Source organism: Cnephaeus nilssonii (assembly GCF_951640355.1).
Source record: "Cnephaeus nilssonii genome assembly, chromosome: 15".
NCBI classification, from domain to species: Eukaryota; Metazoa; Chordata; class Mammalia; order Chiroptera; family Vespertilionidae; genus Cnephaeus; species Cnephaeus nilssonii.
The window spans coordinates 38,078,754-38,105,457 of NC_137086.1; the positions used below are offsets into that span (position 1 = coordinate 38,078,754).

The window sequence follows — 26,704 nt, forward strand, 5'->3', positions numbered from 1 at the left end:
GGAAACACTTTCCTTTACTTGGTCCCTTTGTCGGCGATGATCTTCCACCTGGACAGGCAGGAATTACCTTCTAGGTCAGACAGTTTCATTCTTTTTTTTTTTTTCCCTGCCTCTCTCCAAAGCAACAAGGACTGCAATTCCCAGAACATAGCACAGTGAGAAGGGAAAGGATGGCAGAAGGCACGCATCGTCTTCAGACGCTGAATGGCTAGAGGGAGTGTCGCCATCAGGGCTAGGAGAGGGGAGGGTGCTGGCACCGGCTGCTCAAAGGTCTGCAAACTGCATTGGACGCTCCAGCCTAATCGGGGACCCCAAGAGCTGCGCAGAAGCAGCCACAGGCTGCCTCAGGGATACCCCAGATAATGCTCACCAGGCAAGAACGTCGGAGCGAAGCAGGCTCAGATCCACGAGAGAGAGCTGCTTTTGCCTGTCTGGTGGCCAAGGCTGAGTCTGGATAGATAGAGGGCTCTCCATTCGATGGAAAAATACCAACAAGAGGCCAAGGAAAAGAAAATAGAGCCTCAAGGAGAAGAAAACTGCTCTCAACACCCAGAGGCGGCAGATCTCTCCGGACATTGCTCTTCTACAAGAAACAGATGCTAATCTTTGACAACGGCTGTTCTGTGTCCTCAGAAAGATGCAAGGAGATAGGGCCTCAGTGGAACTGGCCAAAGAAGGAACTAGTGGGGGACCACACAGTCTGAGATAAGAGAGAGACGGAGATACGAAGAGAGCTGGCTAACCTAAGAAGATGCCATAAGCAACCCAGAAAGAGAAGCGCCAGAGACAGAGCCGTGTTTGAAGAGCAGCCGTGACTGTTAACCAGACAGAGGAAGAGGCCACGAACTCGTCGTTCTCAGGATCCCTTTATACTCTTAAAAATTATCGAGGGCCCCAAAAAGCTTTAGTTTATGTAGATTATAGAACGGAGAGCCCAGAAATAAACCCATACATACGGTACATTCATTTACAACAAAGAATATACAATGGGAAAAGGGCGGTCTTTTGTATAAATGGTGTTGGAAAAACTTGACAGATGCAAAAGAATAAAAGAGTACCCACGCAATTAATAAAATTGGACCACCATCTTACACCATATACAAAATTCACCTCAAAGTGGATTGAATACTTGAAGGTAAGACCTGAAACCATAAAACTCTTAGAAGAAAACTGGCATTTAAGCTCCTTGACATCGATCTTGGTGATGATTTTTTTTTTTTTGGCAACAAAACCAAAAATAAACAAGTGGGACTACATCAAACTAAAAGCTTCTGCACAGCAAAGGAAACCAGCAACAAAATAAAAAGGCAGCCTACTGAATGGGAGGAAATACTTGCAAATCATTTATCTGCTAAGGGGTTAATATCCAAAATATATAAAGAACTCATACAACTCAATAATAAAAACACAAACAATCTAACTTAAAATGGGCCAGAGAAAAAAGCAAGTGAGTGCAAAGGGTTAAAAGTGGTGAGAGTGTACATCTTTGTTTTGTTCCTGATCTTAAAGGAAAAGCTTTCGTTCTCTTACCAGTGAGTATGATGTTAGCTGTGGGCTTATCATATATGGCTTTTATTGTGTTAAGTTTTGTTTCCTCTATATCCACTTTGTTGAGAGTTTTTATCATGAATGGATATTGAATTTTGTCAAATGCTTTTTCTGCATCTATTGAGATGATCATATGATTTTTATCCTTCACTTTGTTAATGTGGTATATCACATTGATTTGCTCATGTTGAGACATGCTTGCATTCTTGGAATAAATCCCACTTGATTATGATGCATGATCCTTTTAATGTAATGTTGAATTTGGTTTGCTAATATTTTAAATTGAGAATTTTTGCATCTACCGGTATGTTCATCAGGGATATGGGCCTGTAGTTTTCTTGTAATGTTTAGTAGAATTCAGCAGTGAAGCTATGTGGTCCTGGACTTTTGTTTGCTGGGAGGTTTTTTTTTTTATTACTGATTCAATTTCTTCTAAGTCTGTTAAAATTTTCCTTTTCCTCTTGATTCAGTCTTGATAGGTTGTATGTTTCTAGGAATTTATCCAGTTCTTGTAGGTTGTCCAATTTGTTGGCATATAATTGTTCATGGTGGTTTCTTACGATCCTTTATGGTATCAGTTGTAACGTCTCCTCTTTCATTTATGATTTTGAGTCCTCTCTTTTGTTCTTGGTGAATATAGGTAAAGGTTTGTCTATTTTGTTTATCTTTTTTTTCCAAGCGATTAGTTTCATTGTTATTTTTAAATAGTCATTTCAGTCTCTATCTCATTTATTTCTGCTCTGATCCTTATTTCCTTCCTTATACTAATTTGGGCTTAGTTTGTTCTTTTTCTAGTTCCTTGAGGTGTAAAATTAGGTTGTTCATTGGAGATCTTTCTTGTTTCTTAATGTCAGCATTTATGTCTATGAACTTCCCTCCTAGACCTGCTTTTGCTGCATCCCATAAGTTTGGGTATGTTATATTTCCATTTTCATTAGTCTCCAGGTATTTTTTAATTTCTCTTTTGATTTCTTCTTTGACTCATTATTGTTCAGTAAAATGTTGTTTAATCTTCAGATATATATGAATTTTTATTTTCTTGTAATTGACTTCTAGTTTTATATCATTGTAGCTGCAAAAGATGCTTGATATGATTTCAGTCTTCTTACATTTATTGAGACTTGTTCTGTGAGCTAATATATGACATATCCTGAAGAATGTTCCATATGCACTTGAGAAAAATGTGTATTCTGTTGCTTTTGAATGGAATGCTCTATATATGTAAGTTCATCTGATCTATGTATCATTTAAGACTGTTTCCATATTGATTTTCTCACAGAATGATCAACCCATTGATGAAAGGGGGGTATTAAAGTCCCCTACTATTATGCAGTTGTCTATTTCTCCCTCTAGGTCTGTTGATATTTGCTTTATATATTTAGGTGTCTCTATGTTGAGTGCATAATTATTTACAAAGTATTATATTCTCTTGGGTTGACACCTTCATCATTATGTAATGCCCTTCTTGTCTCTCATTGTTCCTGAGGACTCCAGCCAGCCTAGTACACTTCTGCAGTTCTCACTTAACATATCTGGGAGGGGCAGCAAGAATCAAAACCTAATTTAGAATTGCAGAGGTTAAAAAATCTCAACATATAAGCTGTAGGCCTAAATATGTACAAAATGTCCACAATGGATTCAGCCTCCTGTGCTTCAAGAGGTTGTCCTTCCCAGAAAAAAGGAGGAACTGAGGAAGGAATTAGCATTTTGGAAGCGTATCCTGTGTACTACATTCTAACTACAGCACATCATTTAACCTTAGTGTTGTTCTGAGGGTAGGTATGATTCCACTTGTTACATCTGAGGAAACAGGCTCAAAAGTTGTTTTGTTAGTAATGACGGACTGTCCAGTGCCTTTGGTCGAATTAATGTAGTTTCTCTACACCCGATTCCTCACCTGGAACATGGAAAGACACCAGCTCCTCTGCAGAAGGTTAAAGGAGACGACATGTGTGTGCCCAGCTCCTAACATGACGGGCTATTCCAGAGGCAGCCTGAGGGAACAGGGCAGACAGGGTGAGTGAGGCTCTTGACTGGGGTCCGCTTTTTAAGCCTGAAAGCACGAAGGAAGGCGAGTATCAGAGCGAGGCCTGGAAGGGGCTCTGCAGTCACCTGAGCTGAGGTCCAGTTCAGTCCTTGCCTCATGTGATTGCATGGTCACCTGTTACTGAGCCTTGCTAAGCTTCCGTCCCTCGACCGGGAACAGGGATAGCAGAAGGGACATACCTGGCGCGGGGGGGGGGGGGGGGGGGCGGGTAGGAAGGGGATCCATGAGGATCAAGTAAGATTCTAGGGCTCCTTCCCTACTGCAGTTCTGGAGGTGCCTTCCAAGTTCTCCTTTTTTTAAAAAAAAAAAAAAATATATTTTATTGATTTTTTACAGAGAGGAAGGGAGAGAGAGAGAGTTAGAAACATCGATGAGAGAAGAAACATCGATCAGCTGCCTCCTGCACAACCCCCACTGGGGATGTGCCTGCAACCAAGGTACATGCCCCTGACCGGAATCGAACCTGGGACCCCCTAGTCCGCAGGCCGACGCTCTATCCACTGAGCCAAACCAGTCAGGGCTGTTTGTTTTTTTGTTTTTAATCAGAACAATTTATTCAAGATTGTCGTAAGTAAATTGTTCTGGCGGATATTGTTTTCTTAATTCACCAATTCTATTTCAGAGCAATCCCATTATCCCTTTACTGTCAAAATAAAAGTTTTACAATTGATGTTTCTACTTCCTCCATGTTGACCCTTCACCCCACTATAATCTGGTTGATGCACCTCCTACTCTAATGAAATGGAGCTTCCAAGTTCCCCAGAAATCTCTTAATTACCTCTCGCCTTCTACCTGCCAGCATCTCCTGTTGCTTTCACCTTGGCCATGGCCTAGACGTCATCCCTTCCTGCAGGAGTTAAAACTAAGATGGAGGGCCCCTCTACACCTCTTTTTAAGGCCCTACTCAGTTATCTAAAGGAGCCAAAACTTTCCTCTGTGACCCCTAAAAACTCCCCACACTTGATCTCCTCAGGATCGCCACCGTAACTTCCGGGCATCCAAGGAGCCCGCTTGGAAGGGAAAGTGGGCCAGATGTCACCGAGTAGAGAAGCACTGTGAGAAGACCACGGGTCTTGCTGTTTTAACCATTGGTTTTGGTAGAAACTGCCTTACACACACACACACACACACACACACACACACGTTTTAGCAGGAATTGGTGGAAAACAACTGGGAGGAAGTACAGCTGTTCCCTCGGAGGAGCTGGCCTGGGGGAAGGCCGGCCTGGGGAGAGGGGGTGTTCCCCTTGTTCCCGGGTGCTGACATACAGCATTCCTTTCACTTGAGGCAGCTGAGCTGAGGCGCTGCAGCCGCCCCTGGGGAATAGGACTTAGCTGGGAAGGGCCTCACACACACAGACTGTGTCCCCACGTCCTCCTCCGAGAGAAACCCCTTCCCATCCGGCGTGCGCGAACTCCCGCATCAGCAGAGGCTCCGACACGGCCCCGTCTCCGGCCCGACAAACAGCCCGAAGTCAGCGATCTCGTAGGATGATGTGTTTATATTTACACGGTACAGTTTAAAGCAATGGCTACATTGGTCATACATATTAGAAACCATAAAAAAAAAGTTAAGAACTTAAAATGTACATCATACACTTGTATATATATTTTTTACACAGAGGTAAAAAGGGTTATTATAAAAAAATCAATACAACAGGGTTTTTAGTATACAGGTCGAGAATGAATGATGCTTCAGGCACTTTAATTTGTTAATGTGAGCAAATAGCTTGGGGGGGGGGGGGGGGAGGGTGTCGGGAGAAGCTTCCAAAACGGATAATCTTTTGGTTAATGTTTTGTTACCACAGATACAAAAATAAAATCTGAATAATTTCTCTCAAATGATTGACGTCAGTATGGCCAAGCTGACTGGGAAAATACTACACACTGTTCAGCTGCAGTGTGGCAATGAGAGAGAGGGACGTATTTACATAAATGTCCCCATGGCTGCCCTGTGCCCTTAACCGCTGCCTTCACAAACCAAAAAGCATGGGCGGAGTCAGACTCACTAGCATAACTCTTCAAAGGGTGGACCAGGACAGGGGGTGAAGGGAGAGAGAGAGACGACGAACTAGAGCCGACAGACAAAAAGCGGCTGGGATACGTGTACTCTTACTGAAATAAATAGGGGCGCTGGAACTGAGGTCTAACAAAACATACATTAGTGTTGTGCTTTGTAGAGAGGAGACCTTGAGAAAGACCTTGAGGAAAAACCTCGGGGCGTGGGGGTGGTCTCTCAACAACCTTGGGAGGCTGGCTGCGGTTTGCTAGATGTTCTCCAGGCAGCAGGGAAGCAATGCTCTTTCCTCCCATCACCAGACTGACAACCCTCTGGTCCCTTTCCAGACCGAAAGGCCCAACCAGGCACTCCAAAGGAAAACGTCTACCAACTAACTCAGAAGCACAGGGGGCACTTGCACCGGTGATCTGACTAAAGAAATGCGACGGGCTCGCAGGAGAGCGGAAAGCATTCCATGAAGGTAAGCGTGGCTAGCACTTTCCCAGCACGATGGGAAGACTGGAAAAAAGTCCCTTTCCTTGAAGACTGGTGTCCTGTGTGCAACAGAGAAGGGAGGGGGAAGCGAGGGGTGAGGGACCAGGCCATGCCCTCAGCGGGCAGTCACCCCGGGGAAGATCGTGGCGGGAAGAACAGTGTTTGACAAACCCGCCCCTGGGTTCTCCACGTCGTTCTGATTGTACTATGCTGGGCACAGGCAAACCACTCTTCACGTTCCTCCTTTCCGCCCTAAGATTTGGCGATTCCTTGCAATCGGTTAGAAAAATAATCCTTTCCAGCTAATTCGAAGCCTCCTACGTGGCAAGGCGACAGGTAGCCCTAGCCTGCTGACTCAACCATGTGTGCACACCAAGTGGCAAGTCTGGGTTTGGAGTTGCAGGAGAAAGACACTTAGGCATCGGAGGGGTTTGTACATATGGCCTTGTTTCTTCCTAAGTATAAATGAAGAATTTGGTGACGTGAAGTTGAGTCCAAAAGAAAAGCACAAACCCACGTACGAAATGCAGCCCACCACTCCTCAGATTTACAACATTTAAACCCCCCCCCCCCCCCCCCGTGAACAGAAAACCCCCATTGGGGAGAGGGGAGTTCCTTTCGTTTTATTTACCGGAACCTTCGCGTTTCCCAACACTGGTTTGTGTTTAAAGAGAGTATTTGGTTTCCAAAACAGCAAGCTAATTTTTTTTTTACTTTATTAGCATTTTCTTCCAATATTGCTAAATTTTTGGAAGTGGTGGCGACACAATTTTAAAAAGTTCTACCTTAGGGGTAACTGGGGAGACTCAGGGAAACCGGAAATCTCCTTTCTAGCCCTGGCTAGAGAGGATGTGATGCCGTTTTAAGGAATTTTCCTGATTCTCCCAAGTTAATCTGAAGTTTAAGGCTCAATTCTTAGTCATTTTACGGGTGAAATGTTTGCATCCTGAAGAACTGGCAGATTTGGGGGTGGGGGGGGCAGACAATGATGATGGGCTCAAGATAGAAACTGCGGCTTTCATGGGAAATTTGGCTTTAGAAAAGTTAAAGCGATCTTGTGTGATGGTAGAAGTTTGTCGGCTAGCTCACCTCCTAGACGTCACAGCTAACGTGGGGTTAAAATACTTCTGGTTGGGTTTCATCATTCTGACATCACACTTCCAGGAACCCGGTGATGCTCTGTTAGCAGCTGGCAAGCTGAGCCCAGAGAAAGATAGTCTTCGATGTTCTTGGAAAAACCAACTACAAGACCCATCAAAAAAAAAAAAAAGAAAAAAAAAAAAAAGAAAAGCAGCCGTTCGGACGGCAGTCGCCTTTGAACTGGAAGAGGTGGGCAGGAAATCAACACAGGTATAGGACAGTTAGCTTGATTACAGATTATCAATACACGAGTCTACGCGGGGGGGGGGGGGGGGGGGTTCCTTTCTGTAGAACACTGTGCGCAGGGATGGATGGATGGGTGGGTGGCTGGGAGGTGCCGAGTCCACCAGAGGGTGCCCCAGGCTGGAATGGCGCCCCGGGGGGCTGGGGAGAGGATGAGCGTGTGTGGGAGACAAGTTCCCTCTGGCTGTGGACGGCGGGGAGGGAGGGGCGCGGAGTCACACGGCCGCCTTGTGCTTGCCGCCGCAGCACCTGCACATCACGCCGCAGTGGTAGCAGGCCCGAAGGGGCAGGTAACAGCACATACAGGGGGCCAAGAAGGACAAGGCAATAAGAGCCATCCACCGGAGGCAAAACTTCTCGTCGCTGGTGTCGCACGAGCAGGGGTCTGTATAGTCGCCCTCGGGGTCCGACATACAGTGATAGAGCAGGCTGTCCGCACACCACATGCAGCTCACCCGGCGGATGCAAGTTCTCACGGAGTCGGGCGCGTCCTGGCAGTGGCCCCTCCGGTTCTCCTCGTGGTTGAACATGTCCCTGCAGTACTCGCACCGGGAGCGCTCGCCGTCCTCCTTCCGCCGCCGCGATTTGCCCCGCGAGGGCTGGGTCTTGATCACGCCGCCCCCGCGCCCTTTGGGGTCCTCACCGAGGCCGAAGTCCGAGGAGTCCACGTAGGGGTAGTTGTAGTCGTGCTTGGGGACCTCGCCCTTGGCGAAGCGCACGTAGGAGTCCGCGTCCTCGGCGGGGTCCAGGGCCTTGGCGCGCACGGGCGCGTGCCGGTAGTCCTCGTAGCCCGTCACCCAGATCTTCTCCCGCGGGTTGATGCGCACGATCTCCTCGTCGTCGTCCGGGAAGCTCACCTGGCGGTAGGGCCTGGGCATCGGCTGCCCCAGGAGAAGAGAGACAGTATTTTACAGCAGTGGCAAAAAAAAGAAAAAAGAACCCAACATGTACCTTTCACCTTGACAAAGGCATTTCTTTAAGAAACTGACCCGCCCTGTAATGACTGAACATCTTATGGGTCAAAGATGGATTTCAAACTGTGAGTCTCAATCCATTCCTGGGTCGGGAATCAATTGAGTGGGCCGAGACCACCTTTTATCCTCCCCCGTTTTTTGATTATCATATATATATGTGGGAAAGGGTGCCCACTGTAAGAACAGTTTGCATTTTCAGAAGCTGGACACACCCAGGTCAAGACGCAGAAGGTGCCTGATTTCTGCCTGGTTTTGTACAGTATTTCTCTGTTGTATGATCAGCTTTTTTTTTCTTCTTCTTCTTCAGTGAAATAGATGCATACGGGAGTACACTGCAGGTTAGAAGGGTAAGTTCTTTTCATTAATCTGTGCATATACAATACGTGCGCTCTGGGTCACCCTATAAAATGCATTTCTCACTGTGGGTCGTGTTCAAAAAAAGCAAAAGGGGGCTACCAGGAACTATAAGAACTGTGGAATCTGGTTGGGAAGATAAGTTGCTCAGAAAATAAAAGGTTAAGAGCCCAGGCTCCGGAGGCCGGCTGCCTGGGTTCGAATCCTGCCAGGATCACACAGATAGTGAGTGAGTGACAGAACTGGAACCTGTGACCCAGAGCCACAGCCCCCATACCCCAACTGCATTCTGCCTTCGGGCCAAGAGTCCTCTCAGCAGGTAGTCGGTTTTCCACCTTGGAAGTCCGTTGGGCATGGAGGCTTTTTAAGGGGAAAAGAGCATGGTTCTGGGCAAACCCACTGGAGTCAAATTCGGGCTGTGCAATTTCCTGGCAAGTGGCTATGCCTCAACCTCCGTTTCCCTGACCGTCCGACTGCATAGGGCTGTTGTGAATGGAAAGAATCTACGCGGTGTTCGCACTGGGCCTGTCACACGGGATGTGCTCGATACCCGCTACCACTGTCATCATTATAACAGTGACAGCATGTTTACATGGCAGTTCGGTTCGCCCATCGCTTCCCACCCCACTGTGAGCAGGGCCACCCCTCACACCCTTTGCCCTAATTCCCGTGACAGTCTTGACATTAGAGCTTCCTGGGCTTCAGAAAATCACAGTCCTGTAGGATTTCAAAACAAATCTTGGGAGCTGTCACAGGCTTTGCTAATTTTTTAATTTTATTTTGCAAAGTAAGGAGAGTCAAGAAGTCAGTTCTTACCTATTGCTACCATAATTTGATTAAAAAAATTTTTTAATGCCCAACTATTGGGAAGCATACAACAAAAATATTTTTTAAAAGAGTCACAGAAACCTAGCTTTACGTTAACTGTGCTCCTTTTTTTCTCTTTTCAAAGCAGACCCTGGTGGCCACATCGCCCTCCATGGGCACCAGTCCCAGCCCCGCCGTTTGGGAACCTCCTCTGCAAAACAGCCACTCGGTAAATATTTGTTGAATTATTGAGTTCCAGACTCCGTCTCCCCGAGCAGGCCTGGGCCTGCAGCCCGAGCCACCAGGGCGCGAGCCAGGTGTGCGGCGTTCTTCAGGCCCGGTCGGGGCTTTGTGCTGTCACACCGGTCGGCAGGCCCTCTGCAGGGGGCAGCACCGCGCCTGGGTGAGCACAGACTTGCATTTGAATCTCTTCCACCGGGGACTCGATCTCTCTAGGCCTTAGCTTCCTCATCTACAACGTGGGGAGCCGAGGACCTGCCTTGTGGGGCAATTTGCGAGGATGAAACGAGATACAGTACAAGGGATCTGGCACACAGAAACCTCTAAGCAAGGGTGAGCTGCCGCCAGCGAGGTGGGGTGGGGGGGTACGAAGTTGCACGGAAGGGGCCTAGGCTCGGGGAGAGGAAGGAGGCCTCCAGCATTGGGAGCCCCCCACCCCGATGACCTCAGAGCAGGGAGACTACCGCTCACCTGTTCGAGGTGATAGTGGTCCGTGGGGTATGTGTCGTGGAGGTGGCCCAGGGTGTAAATCCTCCGGTGCTCGCAGGATGTGGGCGAGGAGATTGTCCGGGTGGGTTGTTCCCTCTTCTGAGAGGAATTAGAAGAGCTGTCTGTAGCTGTCTGTTTAGAGGGAGGTAACCAAGAGTTAATTTGAAAAAACCAAACCCACACACCAAACCCTAACATGCCGTCTACCCGCCTTGTGGCCTCTTGCTGGACTTCCCGAAATCTTGAGTTTATCCTGGCTCTGGGAGGCGGGAGGACCCCTGAAGGACGAGACTGTCTACACATGATGTGGCCGCCAGACCCCGGACAGTTGGGTTTGTTTTCTCGAAGGTGGGAGCAGCGACCGGGCTTTGGGGCCGGGCTTACTACAGCGGGCCTCCCGCCGGGGCAGCCCAGTTTGGTCAGGGATGGTCGTCCCATTTGTAGCGCTAGTTCCAAGGCACTCTGGCAAGCAGGGGAGGTGCAAACATGGAAAAAAACAACAAAAAAACCCCAAATGTTTACATGTGTGGCTAATCCCGGCCTGAGAAAGAGATAAGGATACCTTGGGGTATCATGGGTACTGGCTTCCCAGAAATTTTGTAGGACGACATCTTTGGGGTCCACTTTAAACTGGCAGCGAGATGGGCGACTGCGGAGGGTTAAGGCCGCCATCAGTGAGGAGGGGCTCGCAGAGCTGTCTCCCCAGCAGCAGCATCCAGTTCAGCCCCGAGCCTCCCCGATGGTGTCTTGGGAAGGTGATCAGATGTTGGGATGGACTGTGGCCAGAGCGCAGGGGAGGCCACTGCCTCCCAATATACCTACCGCCTGGGTGCTTCACGCTCCCGCCTAAGACTCAACGAAGGGGGCCAGGTGATGGTCGCCCTCCACAACCACTCCGACCCCCCACATGCTCGTAAAAGACTGTTAAGTCTTTACAACCAGGGCACCCCACCTTTCACCTCCATGGAGTCGGGGACCCTTCCCCACCCCCACACAAATGAAAAGGTTTTTCTTGTATGTAGGAACTTCTTCCTCTCCTGGGCTGTTGCTCTCACAGTCCCCTTTATCTTTTTATTCTACATGTCTTTGGGGGGCAAGGCAGGGCTTAAACAAATAGACTGATAAGTTACTTTCACCCCTCTGCCCATTTATAAAGACGTAATGCTCAGAAAAGGGGGACTACAGGTATTTAGGAGAAAGAAGACTCATTTCCATTATGCAATAAACTGCTGTTAATTTTTAAAACTTGGTGGACATGTGCAGCTTCCCTACAGGGACCCAGCCTGCCTGGATTTTTCCTGTTGGTTTGGTCAAGTGATGCCTGTGTCCAGTCCCTCCACCCGCAGTGGCTAATCCAGATGTGGACACATGGTCCTCGCAGGCCATCCAGAAAGATTTTTGACGGAGTTCAGAAAAGATGCTGACTTTTTACCTCGGGTCCCCTAAGCCTGGGACGTGGTGAGGGCACTGGGAAAGCACCTTCTGAGGATGAAGTGAAGCGAAACCTAGAGAAGGCAACCCCCACGGACAACATCTGAGCTTTGGGGTCCAGTCAAGCCTGAATCCTGACCCCCTCTTCGGTAACTTAAGCCAGATGTGCTGGGCTCACCACGTGGGCGCACTTCTCCTCACTCCCGGTCCCAGCTCTGAGGCGGCAGCGCCACCTGCGTCACTCCCCTGGCCTCTCGGTGACCCCGACTCCTCTCCACAATGGGTGGGGTGACCTGGGCGTGCAGCCTGCTACCTCCCTCCCTCTGCCTCTTGGGAGCCACCCAACTGGCGAGCAGCACGTGCGAGCAGCCATTCTGGGGACGGTGGGGCCCACCGTGGGGAGGCTGCAGACCCAGCACCCCTGAGACACCCGCTTCCTGCAGATGTAACCAAGACCACAAAGGGTCCCCCCCAATTGGTTCAGATAGGAAAGAATTACTATTAAATATCCGTAACTGAGAGAGAGCAAGCTGACACACAAGAATTTTTTCCTTTCTTCCACGCTCTGCCTGTTGTCCAGCTCTCACCCACTTTGCTGTCGATCCGACAACAAAGCCCAGAACTCCCCCGTTATGAGAGTTGTGTGCCATGTGCCAGGTACACATGAACAATCGCAGGTAAAAGACTGTCTCCACATCACACATAGGAAAACGAAGACTCAGAGAGGCGGGACCTGCTGACCGGCAGTGGCTAACCCAGATGTGGACACCCTGACTATCAATCCCCCTGGAGTTCAGCACCCCACACCGCTGCTTCTCACACTCAGGTGAGCCCATTCCAACGCCGCCTCTGAGGGGAACTGTGTTAACCTCAACAAAAGTCCAACTTCACGTAAGAAGGCGCACCCTGCATGACAGAAACCCAGCAAGTAAGGGGATGGCGTCTCATGATACAAAGGTTTCCAGAGATCTCAGTAAGTACTTCCTGAGTAAGCAGATAAGGGCCCTCAGTATGACTCACATCTCAAGGGTTACGTTCTTATCCAACACCCACATGATGGTCATCTCCGAGGCTAGAAGCTACCCGAGTGCTGACCGCGGTAACATGCACTCAGCACCGAGGTCTCAGAAACCGGCTAACACATCACGGTCACCTCTGTGTTAGTCAGCTGGTACCCTCATCCACCCCAGGGCCAGGTTAACAATGTGTAGGAAGTCATTCTGAGACATGAGGCACACCCAGTTTTCCCGGTATTCATGAGCCAATCAGAAATGCCCCCGTCTGACCTCCCTAGGCCCAAACAGCACCTCCCCCCTTAGAACCCCCCAGCACAGTCCAGTGCAAAGATTCCCAAACTCGAGGCTGAGGGAGGCCTTTCAAGGCCTCCTAACCTAGTGAGGGTTTGTGCAAAGGAGCAGGAAAGCCAGCAACCTCTGAGGTATGCCCACAGTTCCCCGCCTCCCGAGGGCCGGGCTGAGGGTACGGCCCGGCCCAGCCCACAGCCTTCCCGGCCAGACTGCTCGGTGCGGGTCCGGACCCTGGAAAGGAGAGCCTGCCAGAGAGGCTCCACGGGAAGCCGAGGTCGTGTCAGATCTATACTATCAGACACATCTTGAAGCGGGGTGACCTGCAAACAAGAGGGATGTCCTATCAGGGCATCTCCAAGAGCAGTGAGGGGAAATACGTCCTGCCCACATGCACTGCTGACCTAACTGCTCGTGGTTTCCACTCACTGTGGGAGGACAGCAGCCACCCAAGCTGTGCGCACGCGCACACATCCACAAGCAAGCTGCTCGAAGATCACGGTTGCTTGTGTGCACAAGCTCGTGCCACCTACCCATCTGACAGCTTCTCCTTCGACGCGGAAAGACTGCGGCTGCGTTTTAAACTCGCCTTGCTCTCCCGAGGGTGTCTCTCAACTGCTGCAGGTTTGAACTCAAGAAGGACAAAGGCAGAGGCCCTCAGCCCCCCACCCCCCGCCCCCCGAAGAGGGACAGCTTCAGCGCCAGGATCCCCGAGCCACTGCACCTGCACCTGCGTCCTCCACAGCCAGCCACTGACTCAGTGTCAGTGCCCACGATGAAAACGATGTCCAGCCAACAAGTTTGCAACTTAACATGAGGACCGAACAAAAGAAAGGCGGTGGAATATTATAATGTTAAATATCAGGGTCTTAGCTCAGGCAGTCTGGATTTGAATCATTCTCTGATAATTATAAATTGCGTGATTTTGGTCAAATTAACGTCTAACTCCAGTTTTCATATCTGCAAAAATGGAGCTGAAACTGTCCTCAAGAGTTATTGCAAAAATGAAATGAGATTAAACATTTCCATTTTTTAAACTGGTACTGCCGATTACAGAAAAGTTACTGATTCTGTTGGTCCGGTATCTAGTCGCCTCGCTTAACTTCTTATAGAAGTTCACATAGTGACTTTGGGTTTTTCTCAGTAAATCATATTACCTACAAAAGATAGTCTGGCCTCTTTTCCAGTATTTATACCTTCTTTTTCTTACTGCAATTTTTGCCAGGGCTTCCAGCCTGATGTGGAAAAACAGAGGCAATAGTGGCCCTGCTTGTCTTTTTTTTTTTTTAATCATATATATATATATATATTTCTTTATTGATTTCAGAGAGGGAGAGAGAGAAACATTAATGATGAGAGAGAATCCATTGATCGGCTGCCTCCAGCATGCCCCCTACTGGGGATCGAGCCGGCAACCCAGGCATGTGCCCTTGGCCAGAATCGAACCTGGGACCCTTCAGTCTGCAGGCCAACGCTCTATCCACTGAGCCAAACCGGCTAGGGCACCCTGCTTATATTTTTAAAAATAAATTTCCAATGACTACTGTAAAAACTCACAGACTTTGAGTAATTAACAAGCTGTGTGACCCTCTAACAGGGCAGTAAGCTGAGACAAGACCTTGATAAGGAGAACAGAGAAAGAACAGGAGAGTGAGAAGGGAAGGGAGGTGGAAGCGAGAGTTCAGCGTACTGAGATGAAAAGGTGGGCACTGCTAACCTTAAAAACACTGAGCCCCGACCAGCCTGACCAAAATCCACTCTGGGAGTACCAATACCCATCCCTTCCCTGAAGGGTTTTTGGGTTTGGGCTGGGTGCTTGTGGGATGTGGGTTCACATTCTAGATGGGTAGACAACCCAGACCTGGGCCCAGAGGAAGGAAAAAAGAGGCTCAAATTTATCAGTGAACATCTGATAAACTTCTTTAAACATTGTAAGCTTCCAATGTCTGAGCTCTGCAGACTTAAGTTGTACTTACTTTGAGAAGTCAGATATTTCCTTTGAGAACTCAGAGAATTCCCCGGAATTTAACAAATAAGAGGAAAACCACGGAGCTTCAAAAGTTGATAGACTTTCCTTCTGAATAACTGACTTGAATGTTATGATATCTTGCCAGTAAGTCAAAATCTGAAGTACAAAAGACCCTGGTGGAGGCCGCCTGTTCCCAAAGGTCAATGCTACCTGTGTGGGTGGGAATTTGTCTGAATGGAGAAAGGGGGTTAGAAGAGCTATGCCTAATGTTAAAGCTGTGGCTGGCTCCCTCCTATGTTATGGGCATAGTCTGTACAATAGGATTTCTTACTCTTAGAAAGTTGGCTACCCTTCCCTGACCTACGGAGGGCTCTGGAGTTCACCAGGAGGTTCTTGAAGAAGCACGTGCATTTGTTCGCGTGCCCTGGGTCCGGGGATGAGCCTCCTTCATTTGGAAGGTTAACCTCTTTGACCAGGGGAAGCTCAAAGAGGGAGGGAAAAAACTAAGAGGCTAAACCAGGTAAGAAGGCAATTTGCTTAAATTAAGTTACCCATCTGGGATAGGATCCTAGCTGCTGACCAGGGCTTCCTGGGGCATTCCGGGTGGGTCAGACTATACATTTCAAAGTAAAAGAAGTGTTTTCAGGACTATGTACATCCCCTGGGTTTTCCTGCTAAATCCTTGATTTTCCAAAAGGGGGTGGGGGTACAGAACAAAGGCAGCAACAGCTGGCAGGCAGTGGCTAGGGGAGAGAAAGGGGTGTCCAGGGCTGATTTTTCAAGGACACTTGGAACTATTGAGGGGCTCCTGGTTTATAGCTTTCCCGAGTAGGACACTCCCACTGAGTGTACCGGTGTGACTACGAGAGGGCTGGCGTTTGTCAATTTTCTCCTCCCTTCTGGGATGGAGACAAATGGGATGAACCCCACCCACCTCCAGAGAGGCAAGCAAACAAGTACAGCCAGTTTGTCATCCCCGAGTCTCCAGAACACGAGCCGACGGAAGAAAGTGCACGGTGCATGGAGCCAAGCCCACTCAGCGGCCACTTCCGGAGGCCAGCGGACCTGGGTGTTTTCAACAGACCTAGGAAGGACGGTAAGAAACTGCTCGCGGAGCCCGGCCACGTCACCTGGGAATCACACAGCAATGCTAGGCCCACATAGCTCAATGCAGAGAGAAACGGACAGCCGTGATGCCAGGCTAGGCCATTCGTCTTAGACAAGTTGCTGAACTTCTTTGGGCCTCAGTTTCCTCATGTGTAAAATCAGGGGCTCTACTGGGTGATCCCCAAGGTCTATCTGGGCTCTAACAATTTCATGTGTAATCCTCCTCCCTCTTCCTAAGAATATGACAGGTCACAAGGGTTTGTCTAACACTGTTGCTTAGCTGATTCAAGAGCCACAGGATATATGTCAACTATACTTCAATAAACACAAATAATAAATAAAAATAAGTCATCACCATTCCCCCTCCCCCCAAGCTGCCAGAGGATTCACTCAGATGATGAAGTAGAATTTCTGCCATCTATAGATGCTGCTATTTTGACTTTTTAAAGATGGGTTACTAGGAGTTATGACCACAATTCGTATTATTTTTACTGCAATCCACCACCAAAATAGACCTCGACATCTGATGCATTCTTCCTATAGCAAGAGCTTCTCGTTTTATTTCTTTTAAAAAGTATGCGCACACACAGAGTATATATATAAATACAAATGTATGCCATTCCTCTCCACCTCGGGCTGGGAGACTAGACTGATCACATAAAACTCGGCTGCTTCTGCCTATCAGGAGACAGTAACCTGGACGGCTGAGAGCCCCAGAGGCGCCTGGCTCAGGGGTGTGGATGAGCTGTTGTTTCTAACGCTTCAGCAAAGCTTACCTTCTCCTCCATATCTACCAGATTGACAGGCCCGTGGCCAATCCCTTTCCCTCTGCTAAACAGGAAGTTATCACCAGGTCTTTGGGAACAGGTAGCACTGGCTCACCTGTCCTCAGGGCCTACATTGGTTCTAGGTGTCCTGTTTCAAAGAGGCAAGCAGAGCAGAAAACCGGCCAGGTACATGCTCTCCTGCGGTCCCAGCGAGCAGGCAGTTTGGCCTAAGAGGCAGCTGCTTGGGGAAAAGAGGTAACTCTGTCCTCGGGCATTAATTACCCTCTCTGGGACCCAGGGAATAGATAAAGTGGGTGTTCTTTCATTGGGAAAAAAAAAATAAAAGGAAATTTCCACATGTTCAACAAAATTTTGTGTGTCTAGATTTTGAAGTCAGGTGAAAGCAAATTTGATATGAAAGGAAAGGACTGATAAGCCACAGCTTCGCTTCTCTGGAAGGGCTGAGGGATGGGAGCAGGAAGGCCGGGTTTCAGGTAACCCCGGCGACGTTCTCTGTATGAATTAGTAAAATGGAAATAATAGCAGCCTACTATCCACAGCTTAAAACGATGAGATGACACACGTGTAAAGGAAGAAAGACACACGTGGAAGCGTTAGAGAAATGCCGCTGGGCTTCCTGAAATGGAGAGCGTTGCGAAGCTTTTGTTGGACATGAACTGCTTTAGTTGAGCCACTGGAAGGCGTTGCTTTTGAGTAAGACGATCCTCCTCTTACTATGTGATGTGAGCTTGGTAACTGTCGTGTGGAAGGTAAAGCAGCTCCTGGGTCCCACCCACTTGGGCCTCCGCCTGCAGCAGCTAAGGGACAGGCTTCCGGGTGCCAACCACGGGCACAGGGCTGCCCTCCCAAACATTTTTGCCTTTCTTAACCAATTTCACTGAATTGTATAGAATTTACATTTCCAACCTATGTTCTCTCCACGTATCCTCTCCCCACCCCGCTTCTGTCCCCATCCCTTCATTCCATAGGGAGAGACAACAGAAACATTTCTGATCAGCGGATCTTCTAAAAGGAGGCTGGGGCTTGGAGGAGGAACCGGCGACTGTGTGCCTGCACTGAGGCTTTAAGCCAGCGCCCTCGCTGAGATATCCATCATTTAGGTGGTTCTTTTGCAACGAAGGGGGACTCTGGTACGCTTGACGGTAACATTTATAAAACGTGTTGAATAAGTACTGCCTTTTCTTACAGTTCCGGGCGAGCAGAGTGTGGAACTGAGCCTCTCTGAGCCTGGGTGGTTCATCTGCAGACACGAAGGGCCGGTAGGGTCCTCCCAGGTGGCCGGAGGACAGATGCAGTGATGTATGCGCAAGTGTGGGCGTAGCACCAGGGCAGCTCCACACCCCAGTTCCTCTCCCTCCCTTCCCTGGGCCAGCAGACAGACCCAGAAGAAATGTGTCCACCCTGAGAAGGTTGTGTGTTCAAAGGATCAAGGGTCACAGCTAACTCACGGCAGAACCAAGTTCAGAATCCAGGCCTCTCCCTCACCTCCAAACTCCGTACTCTCAGGGGTCACACACGTCAGCTTTTAAAAACACTCTTAGAAAATCAGTAGGTGAACCCCATCTGTCTGTCTGTCTGTCTATCTATCTATCTATCTATCTATCTATCTATCATCTATCTATCTATCTACCTACCTAACGAAAATAGAGAAATATGCTAATTAACCGGGACGCCATAACGGGTCGACCGGACAGGAGGAGGTTGTGCGCACAGCGTTGGGGGCGGGGCGGCAGGGGCCTCCGAGCGCCTGCGCTGGGAGAGGGCCTGATCAGCAGTGGCTGTGGCTGCTTCGAGGGCCAGAGAGGGAGGCAGGGCCGGACTGGCAGCGGCCGTGGCTGCTGCGGGGCTCGGGGAGCGAGGCAGGGCCGGACCGGCAGCGTCCGTGGCTACTGTGGGGCCCAGGGAATGAGGCAGGGCAGAACCGGCGACTCCAGAGTGAGCGGCACCTCGAGATTTCAAAATGCGCGCTGGGCTCCTAGTTTTATTATAAAACTGGTTGATATGCCTTCAGTTTTAATGTTGGGGCTGGATTAGGTGGAAAAACTCTTTAAGGAAAATTTTGTGGTATTCTGCACTCTTCCGCTTCTGTAAGTGAAACCTAGGTAATTACAAAATTCAATGAATGTTTTTTCTACTTACTTAAGAATGAAAATAAGGACAACTTTCAAATACTCAAAAGCCCATCTAGGATAAAACAAAACTGCTTCTCAGTACTTTGGTTTCAACCACTTGCTCTAACCTCGCTTTAGAGAGCACCTGGGGTGGATGGGCGAGGCACCATCGGGGACAACTGCTCTGAACAGCCAGAAGGTAACAATGCAGCTTGTAATAAACAGGATGCCAGGGGGCCAAGCACAGGGCACCAGGCAGGACCAGGTTTTCCAATTTGGGCAAAACATGGCTAGAAACTGATGATGCTCTAAAAGACATGACATTTTCCCTGTCTAAAGGACTGCCTACATCAAGAAATAAACACAGCGGAACACCAACACATAACCCAAATACCAGCCTTTTCCAACTGGGTTCTAGGAGAGAATTCAGACACGAACAAAATCACTGAATCACTCTTCTCAATTCTGCAAAGGACGTTACACAGTTAGTACCATTCTAGGTGCACAGGACACGTTAACTCACTATATAAGGATGGATTCCTTAAAGTGCTAGGGCTTAATGGAGAAGAATTGATGGAGAAGGGCTGTCCAAATCCCAAAACGATGCTTAGGTGGAAGTAAACCTAGAGGGTGGAAAAAAAACCCCAAACAAACCCAAACCTATACATGTAGGGTAGGCCTTGCTATGGTCAAGCTCCGAGTTGCCATCTTGGGGACCATAGACTGGAACACCCACTAGGTAGGCTCCAAGCCCACCACATGAATGGGTCACATGGGCATGAGCCACATATTTATTCTCTTGTCTCTCCCTTTTCCAACTTGGGTCCAAGAGAACCCTAAGATAGAACTCTTATATTTGGTGGTGGTTAAAAAAAAAAAAATAGAACAGCTGAAGGACCCTAAATATACTTATTCAACGGCGGAAGAGGAAAATAGCAGTGGAGAACTGGGAAGCTGGGCGCGAGTGCTCCCTGCCCCTCCACCACGAACTGGATGTGAGATCGCAGGCAAGTCACGCGTCTGAGTCACCTGGAAAGAACTCACAATCCCTTCCCACTCCCAGACCTGCAATTCTAAGGAGCTGGCTTTTTAGAGCTGCCCTCGCCACCCAGCAAGGCAAATAAATGTCCAGCTAATGCCTGCAGCTTCTCTCTAATGGGCCATTGTTTCCACAGTGGACATCCGGCTGCCCAGCAAGAGGCAGGGAGTAAGCAGGAAGAAGAGCGCTTGGAGCCACAGAAGTCAACTTTAATCCCTAAACCTCCAGCGGGGAACGAGGATGAGTTGCTATAACTAAGCTGTTCATCTCGATTCCTCCTCCTCCCTTGACCTCTCACCCACCTTCTGATAAAACCCCTCTCATTTAAAAAAAAAAAATCAATACACGTATGTATATCACTTAATATCTCAAGTAGCAATCTCGCCTCTCTCCTCTTCAGCTTCTCACTCTCCAGAGAAATGAATACACTTTCAACTCTTGTGGCTCTTCTTGTATTTGTCTCCATTTTTTTTTTCAATTGCATGTGGTTTATACTATTTTCTGATTTGCAGACTTAGATATTATTTAAGGACTGCTTATTATGGATGAAGATCTAGCCCTTTTATACACCCTCAAGTATCCTCCTATAAAGGGAATATTTCCCTAATCCCCCAGCTTTAGCGCCAGAATCCAGCCACTCAGCACAGTGACAGCTGAAGCACCGACCGCACGTGACCAGATTCTAGGTCGGCTGCTCTAGAAGTATGTGTGCCCTGCAGCTGCATTCTCCAGCGATCCTATTAAAATGACCCTGGTCTGGGCTATGACGGTGCTAATAACACTTAAACATTACTTTAGAATTCCGCCGCAGTAAATAAATCACCCGGTTTGAATGGACCAAACCCTACACAACAGGAATTTGGGAAATTGTTCACTAAGTGACCACAGAACCCAGAGCCTCTCCGGTTCTAGCCAGTTCATTGTCTCTCCTCACTCTGCCCCGGAATCCCTTCCCTGCCGGTTCCAAACCCTCACCTGGAGGGACCTGGGAGGAAGTCAGTTCTAAGTTGGAAAGCAAAGCAGCTCAGCTTATCCAGAGCTGAACAGTTACAGGGGCCTCCTCCACAGAGACAAAAGCACCACAGAGGGAACAGACTCGAGAGTCTTTCTCCATCCCTCTCGTCTCCCCAGCTCAGAAGGGACAGAAGTGAGAGTGCGCTCTCAGCAGTTTACAGAATGCGAACCTTTGCTGCTGCTTTATGTTCTTTGCATGACTCATCTTACACATTACCAAGTGGCTCAGGCCCTGGAATTCCTGGTACCTCCATGTTTAATGCTGGGCCCTCCCTTGCCACCAAGGGTCAACGGTTGTAACTGAGGTCTCCCTGGAGTGCAGGGGCTGTGAGAGGGCTGTGCCACACAGGAGAAAGCTGGCGAGAGGGTCAGCAGCAGCGCGAGGAGCCAACAGCTTACAGTGGGTGACAGAGCCGGGGCTCCGCTCCTCGCTGTACACCGAGCACAAACGGATGGAAACACGGCACGCAGGCACCGAGATTCCCTCAAAATCACCCCCTTTCAATGGCGCTCCAAGATGACAAAGCAAATGAATAATGTAGAAAAACCTATGATTTTACACACCATACAGTAATCCTCACCAAATGCCATCGATAGGGTCTACGACTTGAAGCAAAATGATGTATAACCAAGCCCATTTTACCACAGGCTAAACCAGCAACATAAGAGTGAAGTTCCTACAGTGTCTCACCAACGTTCTAACAGAACAACGTTGAATGAAATGCATTACTCCGGGTCTGTTGTATCTGGGGGTCAGATCACCCATTTATTTATTGGGTATTTATAGAGCAAAGCTTTCTAGGGTTGCAGAGACTAAAATAATGAACAACCTGTTTCTAATTGACTGGAGATGCATTCACTCAGCAAATAAAATAGGAAAGCCAAAAAATGGGGCAGGCTTTTAAAGTGGCGAGAGGAATAAACAGAGTGCTATGGGATTTTAAACAAGAGAGAACAATCATATTCGGTCGAGGGAGAAATACGAGGGCACACGAACGGATAAACAACCCAAACTCAGAGAGTCGGATGGTTGCTCATCAGGGGTCTCTGGTGGCGGCACTGGCAGGAGAGATGTGGACACACACCAGGCCGGTGGCAGTGATGTGGAAGGAGAGCCACGGGAACACTGTGGAGGCCACAGTGTTGGCAACAGGTGCACAGGCAGGGCAGGCGTGCATGCGTGTGTACATGCGTGCACACATTAAAAAGGGCACGGATTTAACTGAGAAGCTGCTTGGCGGGGGCGGCGGGGGAGAGGGGGGTAACCATCAGGGCTGGGAAGTGTGAGCAGGGACAGCCCGTGCTTGGTGAGCACCCAAGCCAGACAGCTACCCCACAGGGACCTGGGCTGCCCTCCTCCACTTCATTCCCTGGTGTAGAATGTGCACCAACAGGCTGCCCACGACGTCCTGCTTTCCTCCCCACCCCAAGCAATCCCCCGAAACGGGGACCCCCTGGCTCCACCAGCAGAAACAGAGGACACACGTGTGGTTCCTCCAGTGACAACACCTCTAGGGTTTTCCCACACACATGCTGTTCTCGCAGGAAACCCCTAACTCCATCCTCGGCGGTAAGTTACACTCTTTCATTGATAAATGAGTTCTGAGTTCTAAACGCCTGTCTTTCCAATAAAAGGTGTTTTTTTAAAAAAAGATTTTAAAATTGATTTTGAGAGAGAGCAGACAAGTGGGAAACCTGGTGGTACGCTTGATGACCCTCCCATCCTTACACAGGACGTGTTTCTAATAGTCCGTGACCTAATGGCTGGGGCTGTCTCGAGAAGGGAGGTACTATTGTTCACAGTCCCTTCTTTGTAAACAAATGGAATGAAGGCCTCGGGTCCCATACAGCAGGGCTACAGGGAATGCGAGCGAGTGGGGCTCCTTCCCCAGTGAGTTCCAAGTGTCTGGGAGCAGCAGGGCTGTTTCTACACTTCCTTCCAGGCACTCGGCGACACCCTAGAGCAGCATGCTGATACCCCGCGGCTGAAAGGGCAAAACCAGGAGGATGCTGGCTTCCATCACCCGGCTCCCGCTGCCCTCTCCTGATTCTATAAATCATTCTGGCAGGTAGCTGGGAAGCAGCTGCGGGTGACAGTTTTGCTCTGGAGCACAGGAAGCCACCTTTTAACCCTCCTGCTGTTGTTTGTCTCTCCAAACGTGACAAAGGAACAGATGTAAGCAACGTGCCAACTGCTGAGAAGATCTGCTCGGAGCGCTATAGGAAACCTGCTCAGAGCCACATCACACCAGCCGCTGCAGGGAAGGACAACTGAGTTCATTTCCTGACACCCCCACGGACGCTCTGCTCACGTCAGGCTGGGATCCGCAGGCCGCTCACCATGCACATCCCGGCATCCGCCTTCGCCCCTGTGGTTCCCAGCCTTGAAGCCACTTCCCGAGTCCTGTTCCAATGCCGCCGAGGGCCAGTCGGGCCTCCCCACTAGTGGTCTTCTCTGACCTCCCCTACCGTCAAGTCCCTGGTTCAGAGGACTCTACAGTCTGTGCCAGGCCAGCCCAAGCCTGTCAGAGCCAAGCTCATCCCTGTTCAAACCACCCTGCTCCCTGAATCGGGGCTGCAGCACGCTTTACACACCTCTGTATTCAGTTTTTTCAAATCACTAGCTGGGAGGAGTCTGTTGGAAAGCACGTTTAAAGGGGTACAACCAATATTTTAAAATATGAAATAAAAAATTGCTTATAAAAGATATTCTTGGGACAACTGAGGAACTATTATCTGACAGGAGATTCCTATGAATTTTCTTAGATATAGGAATGGTGGTGTGCTTGTGTAGAATACCACCTTATTTTTAGGAGGTGGATGCTGAAGTAATTCCAGGTAACTTATTTTTAACTGATCAGCAAAAATGTACGTATACATGTGTGTGTGTGTGTGTGTGTGTGTGTGTGTGGGCGGGGGGAGGGGTGCACATCTCTAAATATACATACATGCACAGATACAGCAAATGGGGCAAAATGTCACAACTGCCAAATCTAGGTGTTGAGCATACAGTGCTCACTGGATTATTCTGTACGTTTTCCTATGTGCTTGAAAAGTTTCATAATCAAAAGTAGAAGAAAACAAAACAAGAGAAAAAAACCATAATGCAGAGCATGAAGTACAGTCCGGTTTTAGGTGTCTCTGGATGTGTGCGCCCTAGGTTACAACGTAAATGTGTTTCATACGGTAGGTCAAGGCCACGAGTGTGAAAATGCTGCCCTAGAGCTTCTCACTAGGCACACGGCAGGCGTGCAATGAACTGTTATTTCCTTTTAGAAGCCCAGGACTTAAATGAAGAAGCTGAGAAATCATTTTATCTCCAGTTATATCCCATTAACTCAAGCTGTATCAAAACATCCAAGCCATTTCCTGCCTTCGCACACTTAGCTCCAACCTCAACTCAGCCTTCAGGCCTTTCTGATCCGATGTTTAATGACTCATCAGCAAGGCTACTTCTGGCGTTCCCGTCGATGCCAGGGAGGCGGTTGTGTTCGACTCTGAGTAGGGTGACCAGTTGTCCTGGTTTGCCTGGGATTGAGGTGTTTTGTAGGACCAGGGACTTTCGATGCTAAAACTAGGACAGTCCTGGGCAAACCAGACAGTTGTTCATCATAAATCTGAGGAAAGACTGTGCGAGGACCTGGGACAGGTCCGGGAGAGTTGACACTGTCAGGTCATGGTGTGATGTTCCCACTGCAACGCGAACAACAAAGGCAAAACCCAGCCCAGGAAAAATGGTGACAAGCCAGGGATCTCCACGATGGCATCCCTACTGAAACGGCACGTGCCAGATTGCCAAGTGTCTCTCCTGCCCTTGACCAGAACCTCTCCCGAGTCCTCACCGCTAACCCGGAGAGCAAGGGACCCAGAGAACTTACCGTAAAAACGTCGTCATCACCAAGCTCAGCTTCATTGTGGATGGTGGAGGATGATGTGGTTGAGCCTAAGAAGACAAAAAAAAAAAAAAAATGTCATAAAAAGTGTTTTCAAAGAGGTTAAGTCCAGTCCAATCGTTTAAAAGGTAGATTTTAATAAAACCACACCTCGTTCCTTTCCTGTGTAGCTTACTAACAGATGTTACCTGGGAATTAATGCTTTTAATTTATTCTTCAATTGACCCTTGCCAGGATGCCCCCTAAATGAACTTGGCCGACTGTTGTTCCCAATTAACCCCTTGAACTTTTGCACTGGCCACTAGAGAACAAGCACACAGAGAAGCAACACAGAGGAGGGGCGGGGAGAGCCTGCCCACTGCTCTGCGGTGCAAGGTCAAGACCAGCCTCTGCCAGCGACCCCCCCAGGTCCCAACAGGGTACAGTAGGAAAAGCACGGGATGGAAAACCCCCAGGTTAGACCCACCACCATCTCCCTGTAAACTGGACTTTGCTTTCTGGTCTTTTCATCTACCAAAGAGGGGGCTTGACTCAACAGCTTGTATGGTCACCCCCTGTTCTGAAATTCAGGCCCTGTTCTCCAAAACCCAGATTGTGGGAGCCACCTCCTAAGCTGACACCAGGGCAAGATTGTTTTCTCTTACAACACCAGGGCATCGGTGAGTTTTCTGTTTCTGCAGGCCAACATTTAGGCTCAGGTCAGAAAGCCAGGTTTATTCCACCATGAAATGAGGGTTCAGTTTATTTCCCTTTTCATCTTTTTATTCTGGTATGCAAGCCAGTAGAAATTCCCTTCTTTCCCTCATTAATAGTACCCAGTAATGTGTAGATCAACAAGTGACAGTTAATGGCCAAAAGGAAAAATATTTAAATCTGCGTAAGTGATAGACCAAGAGCAATTTATTTTCTACCTTCTCCTTTTCTTGGTTAAGTCTTTAAAAATATGCATTTAGAAAATATTTTGCTACTATATAAAACAGAAATTAAAAGAATTGCTCAGAAAGGGAAGAGAGCCTGACCTGCGTGGCCCAGTGATTGAGCGTTAACCTATGAACCAGGAGGTCAAGGTTCGATCCCCATTGTGGGGCATGCAGATGGCAGCCTATCAATGATTCTCTCTTATCATTGATGTTTCTAGCTCTCTTCCCTCTCCCTTCCTCTCTGAAATCAATAAAAATATGTTAAAAAGAAAGGGAAGAGAAATATTTAAATCTCCAACAAGGAATCCCTGGAGGAAAAATAAGTCCCATAATAACCTCTGCACAATTCCTATTAATCTTTCAGGGTTTTTCTCTACTATTTAAATTATACTAACCAATTAATACTTAAGGCAAGTTTGATAGAAAACAGCTGGGTAGAGAAGACATAGAAAAAAATGACGTGCTCAATTTTGTTTATAAATTCAGTAATTAAGTATATGGACATACTGAAAACTGTTAACGGTAATACAGGAGCTATTTTCTCTCTATACATTTAAAAGATATGTTTGACAACATTTTAATATTTGTTACTTAGGTAAGACCTATGATGTAAACCCCAGTTTTCATTGGCTAGCACATGGTTGTAGTTAACAGGTTTATGTTCCAGCTATAATAATCTTACTATTGATGTTAAGCAGTTTTTCAATGAAAATTTGCTTTTCTCTTCCCACAAATCCATAATGAAGAAAAGGACTTCTGAACACTTTTACTTCTTAAACAGATGAAACACACA

The 26,704-nt window shown here is 48.3% G+C and overlaps 1 protein-coding gene across 2 annotated transcripts in view; it reads right to left on the minus strand.

Moving 5' to 3' along the window:
- Positions 1-5,078: 5,078 nt before the first annotated feature.
- The window catches only part of SPRED2 (sprouty related EVH1 domain containing 2), a 116,004-nt gene continuing 94,378 nt past the window's right edge, over positions 5,079-26,704 (minus strand). For both annotated transcript variants that reach the window (XM_079791787.1, XM_079791788.1), the window contains exons 4-6: positions 24,977-25,041; positions 10,318-10,467; positions 5,079-8,352 (exon numbers count right to left, since the gene is read on the minus strand). In XM_079791787.1, coding sequence (XP_079647913.1) covers positions 7,687-8,352; positions 10,318-10,467; positions 24,977-25,041 — 881 coding nt within the window. In that variant the 3' untranslated portion in view covers positions 5,079-7,686. The remainder of the gene's footprint in view (positions 8,353-10,317; positions 10,468-24,976; positions 25,042-26,704) is intronic.